The 11,849-nt window shown below is 55.3% G+C and overlaps 1 protein-coding gene across 1 annotated transcript in view; it reads right to left on the reverse strand.

Annotated features, from left to right (window-relative positions):
- The window catches only part of SOST (sclerostin), a 4,452-nt gene extending 1,902 nt beyond the window's left edge, over positions 1 to 2,550 (reverse strand). The window contains exons 1-2 of the mRNA XM_004707500.2: positions 2,331 to 2,550; positions 7 to 137 (exon numbers count right to left, since the gene is read on the reverse strand). Coding sequence (XP_004707557.1) covers positions 7 to 137; positions 2,331 to 2,550 — 351 coding nt within the window. The remainder of the gene's footprint in view (positions 1 to 6; positions 138 to 2,330) is intronic.
- Positions 2,551 to 11,849: the final 9,299 nt, after the last annotated feature.

Here is an 11,849-nt window from a genome sequence, read left to right on the forward strand (position 1 = left end):
GATGGCGTTGGGCAGCAGGCGCGCCGGGCCGCACTGGCCGGAGCACACCAGCTCGGTCACCGGCTTGGCGCTGCGGCACGGCCCGTCGGTCACGTAGCGGGTGACGTGCAGCTCCCGGCAGCTGTACTCCGACACGTCTGCGGAGAGAGGCGCGCCCTGTGAGCTGGGAAGGGCAACTGCCAAGCCAGGGAGCCCCCTCCTCACCGGACCCCTTCCCGACCGAGGCCCCCTGGACGCGTCCTCTGCAGAGTCTGCAGGTGGTCCCAGGGATCACGGCTGAGACGCTGCTGCCAAGGCACTGCGTGGGGTTCACAGGCCAACGCCCTCCCGGTTTACCGGTGTGATCCAGGACAAACTCCCTAACCTCTTTGCGCTTCCTAGCTGTAAAATGGGGTTTCCCGAGGGTTAAATGAGTCGCTCCTCGGGACAGAGTGAGCGCTAGAAGTGCGTCTTACTGGGTATTCCTATGATGATGATGATGATGATGTTTTCCTCCCTAAAGGGACCTCTTCCTGTGGGCAGGGTAGGTGCCAGCCACACCATCTGGTGGGCTCTGGACTCCCCCAAACTCCTTTCCAATCAGCTGGGAAGAGTAGGGAGGGGGGTGGAGAAGGGAATTGGGGTTCATTGAAGCTACTACCAAGGGGAAGAAATAGAAGGAGAGGTCTCAGCCAGGATAGGAATTCCTTCCACCTGGAAGGAACTAAAGATGAGGAAACAGAGGTTCAGAGAGGTTAAAGATAAGGAAACAGGGGTTCAGAGAGGTTCACAAATTTTCCCGGGGGGGCTCCGAGGTTGTGGCAGAGCCAGGTCTCCCAGAAACTCCAGTACCTCCAGGCTCCCATGAGGATGGAGTCTGGGCTGTGCCGGAGCATGAGCTACTTCGGACAGAAAGCCTGTAGGTTCAGCTGCCTTGAGCTGGGTACCAGACCCTGAATGGGCACCTGATGATTCAGGCTTGCTCCTTGCACACACCTTCATCATGTCACCTACGGTGGGCTTGGCTAGGTGGGAGGCCCCACCCCCACCCCCCGCGAGCACCTCTTCACTCCCACGAACGTCCCAGTGTGACAGATGAAAAGGAGTCTCAAAGATGTCTGGAAGCGGTGAGGGGCAGGTGGCCCTGGAGAGTCAGGCCTGCAGCAGGGGGGTAAGCCGCCTTTCTCTCCCTGGAGCCTGGGGGGGCCTGGTGTCTGGGGCAGGCAGGGGGCTGCAGGGGTGATGTGTGGGGGTGGTCTGTTTCCTTAGTGAAGGTGGCATTTGGGGCTTTCCAAGAATAGTGTCTCCAGGTCAGACATTTCCTCTGAAAAGAGTGACTGTTTTGAGCACGTGGCTCTCCTGAGGGTCCAGGGAAGCCACAGGCTCCATATTCCCAGGGCAGGCAGGGAGGGGGGACCATAGGGGTCAAGGAGCCTGGGCAGTCAGTGGCTCATCTCCCACCCGGACAATGGGGTCATGCCAGCCATCTTGTCCATCTCTGACAGTTAGAAGCCACCTGGCACTGCCCAGCTTCTCTGGATCCACTGAGACCACCACCTTCTTGGGCTCCCTCCCCAGGAACGAGGCACATTTGGCTGGGGCGAGGGCTCCGGGCAGAATGATGCCACCCGGCTCCGTCCCTTGCACAGAGGCTGCTGCCACCATCTAGACCCTGGTTTCAGCTCTGACCCACGGCAGGGGCTCACACAGTCTTCACCACCTGGGCTTCCAGCTGGAGTTACGGAGCAGGTGATGGGCAGGGACCTGATGGGGTCCTCCCTCTCTGGCTTCTCCTCTCTCACTGCTTTGGGGAGATTTACTCCAGCTCTTAGCCCCCAACGCAGCCCCCCCCAAACACACACATCCCCTGAGTGACTCAGAATTGATCAGCCTGGGTTCACATCTCATCTCTGCTCACCACCCAGTTACTTAAGTTGGGGGCAGTTTCTTCACTTACAAGCCGGGGCTCCCCATCGTGGGTCTTCCCCCAGTGGCTCTGTGGGCTCCAGGGCAGGCCAGCCTGCTGTGGGGTACCAGGCATGCAGCAGATGCCCCAGGAGGGTGAGGCTCCTCCCCTCTGCCTCGTGGTGCCTGCAGCTGGACCTGGTTCCTGAGTCTTTGAACCCGTTTTTCTATTGCGCCCCTGAGCCCATCCCAATGCCGTGCCCTCATCCCACTTGGGCCTCCCTTCTGCCAAGGAGTACCCACTCCCTGACCCCCACCTCCTGCCCCTGCACTCCTATCCCAAGGCTGCACTGGCATGCCATCCAAGACTGGGGCTGGCAGAGGCTGCGGGTCCCCCCCTTCCAAACTCCCAGTGACCGCTCCAAGTGCTCCCCTGGGCCTCCTACCTTTGGCCTCAAAGGGGTGGTGGGGAGGCCTCCCTCCGTTCTCCGCCCGGTTCATGGTCTTGTTGTGCTCCAGCTCCGGCGGGGGCTCGGGGTGCCCCCCCAGCTCGGGGATGACTTCGGTGGCATCGTTCTTGAAGGGCTGCCAGCCTTGCCCCTCCACCACGCGGAAGGCTGCGTGCACCAGCACGCAGAGGAGACACAGGGCTAGAGAGAGCTGCATGGCGCCACCTGGAGAGGGACCCGGCTCTCCAGTAGCACAGGCTCCAATTCCCAGCTCAGGCACCTTGGCCTTTTTAAACCCTCTCTGCCTCATGCCAGCCAATGGGGACAGGATGGGGCAGGGCTGGCCCCACGTTTCCTTCAGCCTAGGGGGAGGGCCAAGGGTGTACTCAGGATGAGCCCTCCCCAAAGACTTTGCCTTAAGCGCAGCAAACGTCCAAGTTGCTGGTGGCTCCCAGGTGACCCAGAGAGGAGGCGGCGTGTGAGGCAGCCCCCCGCCCGTCCCCCTCGGGCTGGCTACTGTGGTTTACAGATATAGCAAAACCGTGCGCCTGGTTCCCAACCTCCCTAGGCTTCTGGGCCCCTCTATCAACAGTCTTTGGACTGGCTTAACGGAAGGGAAAAAGGAAACGTGCCACTCCGGGTCCTCTAGCAAGGCTGAGCCTGAGCAGTCGTCTATCGCAGACCACGTTTGCTCATGTCCTCAGGGTGTGCTCGCCCCCACCCCCTACACACACACACACACACACACACACACACAGAGGCAGAGGCAGAAGGATCCTCTCAAAGACATTCCACTGAGCCCAACTCCCTGAAGCTCCGACTCTATTTTCCTAACCAAGAAGGCTTGCCTCCTGGAATCTTCTGGAAGGCCATTGGGGGGTCGGGGGCAGGGGGGCTGAGAATGCCTGCTCAGCCATAGGGGGCAGGGCCTCTGGTGACAAGTCCAAGGCCAGCAGGTCACATGGCTGCAAGCAACGAGGAAACCTCCCCAGGACACAGTGACAGGCACGTCTCCGGCAGGACACTCACGGTGAGACTGAAGTGCCCAAGTTGGTAGCCCTCTGACGAGGCTGTGGGTGAGGGAACCAGCCCAGAAGCTCTCTTCGCAAAAGCCAAGGCCAGCACTTTCAGCACCAGCTTTACCGCCCACCCCACCACCACCACCCCCAGTCTTCCATCCCATTACATTTTTCACAGATGGCTTGAGTTTTTTTTCTTTTTTTCCACCTCCTTGCAGACCATGAGATGCAGCACCTGGAGCTATCCCAGGTCCCACTGGGCACAAAGAAACCACAAGGAGAGACCTCCGCCCTGGAGCTGATGGAGGGGAGGGGCTGTAGGGGGTGGGGGGCTCTGTGGCAGAAAGGTTCACACCTGAGGTGCCAGGAAAGCCGGGCTGGCGGAAGCTTTCAGGGAGATGGATCGTTTGATCAGCGCACCCCTCCTGGCCCTACAGGGAGGCTGGGAAGGGGGCTATAGGCCGGACCCACTTGGTATGTTAACTGGGCCATGAATCAGGACGCCCCACCTGCACCACCTCCAGAGGCCCTTGCCACCTGCCTCAACTTGCATGTCGCTGTGTCCACCTGTGGCCGTCTGTCCCTCCTCCTTTCCCCATTCATCACGGGGCACATGAAGGCAGCTGCTCTGACAGATTTACAGGCCAGACAGAAGCCCCTGCAGGAAGGGCCCTTTCTGATACCCGCTTCCGAAGCGGGGCTTCCTTCGGGGCAGAGGAAAACAGCTGTGGCCATTGTTGGGCTGATCGATCTGTCCCAGGGTGCCACGCAGGCCTTCCCGCCCCGTATCCCCTCCCCCAGTCTGTGACCCTCGGGCCTCCCTTATCCCAGCTGTGGAATGTGGACGGTTAACCCTATTATGGCCGGACACCTGACTGTTCGCCTTCAGTGTAGGAGAGGGTCTGCCAGGGGCTGGAGGTGCGATGAGTTTTAGCTGCTGCTGGGTGCTGCTGGGTGCTGCTGGGTGCTGCCAGCCCAGCACAGCGACTGGAGATAAGGGGCCCATCCTTGGGGCTTTTCTGCCACCTGCTGGACATGACGGAGAAGCCGGTGGCTGGAAACCGGTGCCACTTGGGGGGGGGGGGGTTGTCTTTGTTTATTTTATTTTATTTGAGCTGAAGGACTTTACAAGAAAAGGAAGACCCCATGAAGAAGAAAATAATTTATAAATTATGAAGGGCTCATGGGGGGGCAGGGAGAAAATAATAATTTATGGTTCATGGGGCGGGGAGATGAGCTGATACCAAGGGCTCAAGTAGAAGGAACATGCTATGAGAATAGTGACAGCAACCACGGATGGATGGGTGGATGGATGGATTGCGATAAGAGCTGTCAGAGCCCCCGATAAAATGATTTTTTTTAAAGGAACACTTCAAAGTTTTGCTTGAAGTCACATGCTGCCGGTGATAGGCTAATATGCGTACACCCGAAAGGAAGGCCAGTTGATAGAACTATTAGTCGAATGTACTTATCAACCACTCAAGCGAATGATCAAGAAATCTAGTGATATATTCTAATGTAACACATTAAAGTTACATCTGAAAAGGAAAAAGGAAGAAGAAGACTCCAGTTGACTTGAAAGCACCACTTACCTCCGTCCCTGAGCTCCGAGGACCCCCGTGCTTCCCACAGAATGTACCATCAGCACCACGGTCAATTTGCTTTCTTGGACTCATTATTAGCTCCCTATTTCTGTCCCCACCCCTCTGCCAAAAAGTGCATGATTTGAGTAAGCCTACAGGGTACACTGGTTTCCCATTCAGCAATTTGTGAGTCTGGTCACGTGCCATGAGCTGTGGTTGCCGCCACCTAACAGTCCTCTCCCCACACCTTCCATCCTCCGTCGGATCCTGCACCCCCTGCCCGCTGAGCTCGGGGGGCCAATGCTGCCCTTGCGTGTCTCACGTGGCTGCTTGTTCTGGGGAGCACTTCCCTCGTGGTGTGATTGTTCACGTGGACTAGGCTGCTGTTTGGCTGAAAGGTGATCTCTGGGGGTGGTTCTGCTCCGGGTTTGACATGTCTCAAAGGGACAGTCTCGGGGGTTCCACCAGTGTCTCTAGGGCCAGGACCTCTGGCCTTTGGAGACGTCTCACTGCCCTCCATTCCCTCCCGCCCTGCCCAGGGCCTTCCGTTCTGATCCTGATCCGAACGGTCCTGCTCGAACCGTCCAGTGGGCGTCTGGTTCTGACCTCAAGCTAGGGCAAGCGGGGGCTTCTCTCCTTCAGTCTTGGCTTTTCCTCAAAGGAAAGGACACAGAGAAGCATGGGACCCCGGGGAGCTGCAGGAAGCGCGCTGTTAAACAGAGGGGATGAGAGCTAGTGCCATCCTGCTGTGGACAGACACAGACAGACAGGAGGGCAGTGATATCCAGATGTGAATGCCAGGTCTGAGGGGTCGACCGTTCAACAAACATATTTCAGAGTTGTTCTCCGGGAAGCGCCTCCAATCCACTGCCCCCACCCCAGCTGCTCAGGCCTGACCAGGAAACCAGGAGGGCCTGCACTCCCGCGGGGTCACTGCATGTAAGCCCGCCTGTGGGCAGGCTTCTCCTCAGGGAGTGTGGGCCGTCCATCTCCTTAAATGGAATCTAATCACCCCGTAATTGAGCCCTCCTTTCCAGCCAGGCTGTGTGTTTTTCCCTGGGACGATTCGCTGGCTTGCTTGTCTAGGGAGCTGCCTGCTCGTTTGTCCTCCTGTCAGCCTCTGGCCGGCCCCCAGAATGAGAACATGCACCCCCGTTTCCCCCCCTAACAACTGCTTTCATTAAAGGACAAGGTCTTAGGGGTCTTCGGGGCAAGAGAAAAATCTCTTCCTGCTGGAGTGGGCTGAGTTCCTCGTGGGAAAGACCCCGTTAGGGCAGGACCTTGAAGGACAGGCCACATTTGGGATGCCAGTCCTTGGACTGCCCAGCATCACAGAATCTTCCGATTTGAAAACATCCCCAGCCCCCACTACACCACCCAGCATCTCCGGCTACTAGAAATTATCGGGGCTCTCTTGAAAAGCCCCAGCTTGTTTCGGTTGGGTTACTCAGCGAGACCATACGGGGCAGAGCGGAACTGCCTCCGGCTTCTTTCCAAGGCTGTCGATTTGACAGCAACAGACCTGGTGGCCAGCGGGTGGGTGAGAACCACCAGCCTTTCAGTTCGTGGATGAGCACGTAACCTCTGCGCCACCAGCGCTCCTCCGGCTGCCTTTCCGGGCTGCGTCTGCAAACATGTTTTGCTCCTACGGATCAGCGGCCAAGGGAATTTCTGGACCCGGAGAGCTCTCTCTGTGGGTCATCTCCGCCTGCGCTGCAGTTTTTGATCACCCTTCCCTCTCTGCAGCTGAGAACTCCCTGCTCTCTGTAGAGCAGCACTACAGGTGGAAACTTCCTACTTGCTCATCAAGCAGCTTCTGAGGGACAGCGAGAGAGCAGCCGGGAAGGGCTTAGAACACTGAATAGCTCCCCCAGCTCTGATAGGATACAACTTCCACCTCCTTTGCCTGGTAGATCGGGCCCTACCTGCCCCATCCGAAGCCGCTTCCAACGCCCACAGGAATTACTGAACAACTGCTGACCCCCTGCCTGGAGTGGCCCTGTCTGTAAGACCCTGTGTGTCCGGAAGATGTCCCCATCCTCCAGTACCTCGCTGGGGCTCCGTGGGTGCATCTTGCTGTTGTGACTGGCTGATGCCTACTTACTGAGAAAGTTGGTGGGGTGGCGATGAGAGATTGGGGGGGCGGGGTGTCACCTGGCTGATGGGGTTCACACAGTTTCTCCTGAGATGCCCCAAAGGTTACAAGCATATGTACAGGAATCCCTGTACATTCTAATTATGTTAAAAGACAATACGCCCATGAATCAAATCTGCTACACAACCCCTTTGAGTGAGCAGGAGACCACCACCTGTGTGTGCAGAATTGCCGCCAGGTTAGCTCAGTTTAGCATTAGACTTTGGAATGAAAACGCTCAGCGTTTGAACTCCCTATAAATGTGTCATCGGGTCAGAAGCCTGCAGCTCTGAGATTGGAGTGTTTTAAAAACATTGCTTGGGCACGTCGACTCCTATATAATGACCCATGCGGCCCAGGACGCGCCTCCTGAGCTCTGCGTCTTGGGGTGTGCTTGACACTGCTGCAGGGCGCAGGCAGATTGTCAGCCCCCAGTCTCCCAAGCGCTGCGCTCCCCAAAGCAGCCGGGAGCTCGCCAATCCCGATGCAGCGGCATGCCACGGGATCCTATTTTGATGTTGCAACAAGTGGACTGGCACGGCCACACGCTGTGACCAAAATATATTGATGAGTCAAGAAAAAAGGCAAGGGGCAGAACCTTTCCCATTTATGGGGGAGAGGGTACCTCTCAGTACACACATGTCACGTGAGCGCGGGATTTCTCCAGGAGGAGATGAGGCAGCATAGTGCGGCTTCCTCTAGGGAAGGGCCTGAAAGGGTTTGGGCTAGAAGGAGACACACTTTTCATTATCACCTGAATTTATCTATGTCCTTGGCTTAAAATGTTTAAGAAAGTATACTTAAAAAACAAACCATTTTTTTTTACCAGTTTTATCAATTTGTGTTCTGCCTTAAAGTTGTGTATAAAAAAGTTAAGGTGACGTTGCCCAAAGGGGCTTGGTTTAACGAGTGTGCCGCTCTAACGGCCACAGTTACAGATGGGGACTCGGCGGCTAGACAGGCTCTTTGAGGGGCCAGACTCTTCCTGCGTGGAATTTTAGAAAGGTCCTACGATCCTCAGTTTTCTCCGCGTTTAATTCAGACAGGAAGACAGTGCTTGTCATACGGGACACAGTAGAGATGGGGTTCAGGGGTAGAATGCTTGTCTTGAGGGGGAGACCCGGGTTAAATTCACATCGTGAAGACTTGCGTGTTGCTATGGTGCGGGGCAGGGTTCAGCAGCCAGGAGCTTCCAGATCCAGGCAGCAAGGAAGACTAGCCTGGTGACCTGCTTTCAAAACTCAGCCAACAGACACCCTCAGGATCACACGGCCCTACCTGCAGCTGACCTTAGGGGTGCTGGAGGACTAGGAAGAGTTTTGTTCGTCGGGGGCAGCTAACAACAAATAATGGTGAAATACCACGCCGTTAAGGCAGGAGAAAGCAGCCCTGCGAACTTGGCTGCTAACGGAAAGGTTGGCTGTTTGAATCTACCAGCCACACTGTGGGAGGAATTGTGTCTGCCTCCATAAAGATTACAGCCTTACGGGTCCCATGGGGTAGCTCTGCTGTACCCTATATGGCCGTTACGGATCTCCACTCAATGGCAATGGGCTTTTGGTTGGGGGCTTGAGACTGCCTATTTGCAGGATCACTCCCATCCTAAAAGGCCACCCAGTCTTCTTCAAAGGAGGCCACCTTGTCACTGTCTCTCCAGCCCCCCGAGGTCTTCCCTCTTTCAGGGTCTGCCAGTCTCTCCACAAATATTCGCAGCACAGCAAATTCCTGGTGCTGGAGAAAAGTTCAAATATTTACAGCACAATTTTAATTGTCAAGGAACCTTCCCTAGCTCAGGAGGGCTCATTTGTAGATCTGTAGAAAAACTGTCCGTTAAAGCAATCACACAAGCCGCTAAGCATTAACCTATAAAAGAAAATCCACTGTGATGTGAAGGACAAACAGACCACTTCTGTATCACCCAAGACATTTATTTTGGTTACAATTGTGCGTTCTCACACTGATCTGTGATACCACAGACATTACGCTGTTCTTTTTCAAAACAGTTAGACCCTTCACCCTGTTCTCCGCCAGGAAAGCACTCTTTCACCATCACGTTGTGGCAGGTGGTAAGCGGGGACCCACATTATCCTTCCAGCCTATCTCAATTTGAGACAGCCTCTTTCCAATCAAGGTCAAATCGGAACCTGGAAGGACCATCATTGTTAGTTCTCCAGTGATCCCGACAAAGAAATCTTCCCACAAGAGCAGAGCATGTCAGGCAGCGGGGGAAGGGGGAAGAAAAATGAGGAGCTGATTCCAGGAGCCCAAGCAGAAAGCAAGAGTCTTGAGAGTGATGGGGGCAACGAATGTGTAAGTGTGGTTTACACAATTGATGTGTGGATTGTGATGAGTTGTATGAGCCCCAATAAAAATTAAAAAAAACAAAACAAAAACTGTCAATGAGCTCAAAGAAAATGAGCAGGGCATGTCTTCATACTATAAGATCAGTGCTTATTTCTATTATAACAGGAGCATCTTAACATAAATTTGTGATTCAGAAGGGTCCAGCATGCTTTTTGCAAACCATCCATCACAGCAAGTACAACACCGCCACCTGCTGGCTTCAAGGTTATTACTACATCTCAATGCCCTGGAGTGGATGCCAACCGTCTCAAAAGGACCCTAGAAGGCAGGATGGTGCTGCCCCTGTGGGTTTCAGAGGCTGAAACTCTATGGGAGTAGAAAGCCTCCACTTTGTCCCGCAGAGTGGCTGCTGGTTTGAACTGCTGACTGTTAGCAGCTCAACCTGTAATCCACTACCCCACCAGAGCTCCCGGCTTCACAGAGATCTGGACAAGTCAATGCCAGCAGGAACCTGCTGCATAGACAGCAGGGGGCGGCAAACGGCGGTCCTCCAGCCCTCTGCGACTCTTTTCATACAAACATGTGGCTCTGAAGTAAAACTGAAAAATCTTAAAGGCTAGTCTTCAGACCACGATGATTTCACTTGATTATAAAAATATAATGATGGCTCTCGAATACATTTTAAATGTTTGCCCGCCCCTGGTCTAGATGAGCCCCTGCTCTCAAACGGCACTGGTTTCAAAGACAACTCCAGGAACCAACCTGTGGGAAGTTGCTCTGCCTGAGCATTCAGAGGAAGACAATCAGGCCCTCTAATTATGCCCTCTCCTCGTCAAAGAAGGCCATCAGGGGAGGGGGTGCACCCTGAGTCCTCACTCCCTCGCTTCCCAGTGGGCAGAAAACAGCCCAAAGCACAGAGCCAGCTGTTTCTGCATTGGCTTGCACCCTCTCCCTTTACGTGACTTAAAGAACTAGCAGCCAAGCCCGTGAAATAAACCCGGGGTCTCTGAAACTACAGGAAACCCACGCTGTTGGCATAAAAGTAGCCCCCAAGACAGTAATTCCCCCAAGAACTCTGTCTCCCACAGACCCCCACAAAGAGGCCTTTGAGAGGTCCTGCTTAACCCAGACACAGCCTTTCAAAGCCAGTCTCGGCGGCACCAACCAATTGCATGCAATGAAGTCGATGTGACTGTCCACATGGGTGGCCCCTGCCTACTGTGGAAGGGGACGCCCAGCAGCTGAGCTTCACCCGACGGAGCAGATGGCGCTGCCTGAGGAGGGATACACTCCATGAGGAAGACGAGCCACCTGCTCTGGCCCAGGGATCCGGAGGGTTTGCCCTCCATCTCCAGGCACAGAACTGAGTGTGTGGCACTTCTGCTGTCTGTCTTCTTCCAAGCAGCCTGGGCACCTGGGCTGCGTCAAGGGCATGTGGGACCCACCTGATACACCTGGGGTCGGGGTAGGGACTCAAGTATTGAGGAAGAACCCCAAGCCAAACCCAGAGCCTTTCTGGTGATTCCAACACATAGCGACCCTGTAGGGCAGCACATAACTGGTCAAGGCTGTCCATCCTGAGAAGGAGCGGGCAGTTACATCTTTCTCCTGCTGAGCAGCCAGTGCGTTCAACCCACCAACCTCCCAGTCGGCATCGTGCTGGATGGTGAGAGGCAGAGCCCGGTCTGAAAGGAAGCACTGGGCCTCAGAGAGCAGCAGACCGAAGTCTGGCTTCAGCTCTGTTTCCCTGCAGCCTGGCACCCAGGGTCCCGTCCTCCATTATTCTGAACCCCAGCTGCCACCGCTGCTGCTGCTGCTTTGAAGTTCATCATCCACGTCACGAGGTTATTGAGAGGATCGAATCCGGTGACATGAGACAGTTATCTGAGGGCTGTCAGGTGAGGTACACAGTTTTGCAATGGCTATGTCTCTCCAGACACCTCAGTCTCTAGGACAAAGAGGAGAGACAGGACCCCGTTTCTTTAGGGAAGGAGTGTGTCCCTCCTGTGGCAGCGAGGCTGCTGAGGAGATCCAAGAACCCAAGAACCTCTGAGCAAAGCCTGAAAACCAGTCCGTGCCTGGCTCAGCCCAGCCTCCTTTCCCCAGAGGGCGCTTCCCTGGTAAACTTTGAAAAAGGCACGGTTCCCGTCTTGACATGGATTTACATCTAAACGGGAATTTCAAACACCCAGCAAAAGTCCCCGCTTTTTCACTTCAGTAAGACTCCTTAGCAACCCCTTGCAAGTGGGCCACCTGCAAATTCAGGCTCCTGTGGGCGTAGCACACTGAGCCAAACAATGGCCCACACACCCTGCAGGTAGGTGTGTGCGCTGCTCATTCCATCGGTTCTTATCCGCTCCTTTGCTCATTCCATCGGTTCTTATCCGCTCCTTCTCGGCTAAGCATGGGGGTACGCCCGAGGACCACCCCGCTACCTTTAGGGCAGTGGCTCTCAACCTTCCTACTGCCAACCCTT

Source organism: Echinops telfairi, unplaced genomic scaffold (assembly GCF_000313985.2).
Source record: "Echinops telfairi isolate 266 unplaced genomic scaffold, ASM31398v2 ScPeMD7_7458;HRSCAF=8496, whole genome shotgun sequence".
NCBI lineage: Eukaryota > Metazoa > Chordata > Mammalia > Afrosoricida > Tenrecidae > Echinops > Echinops telfairi.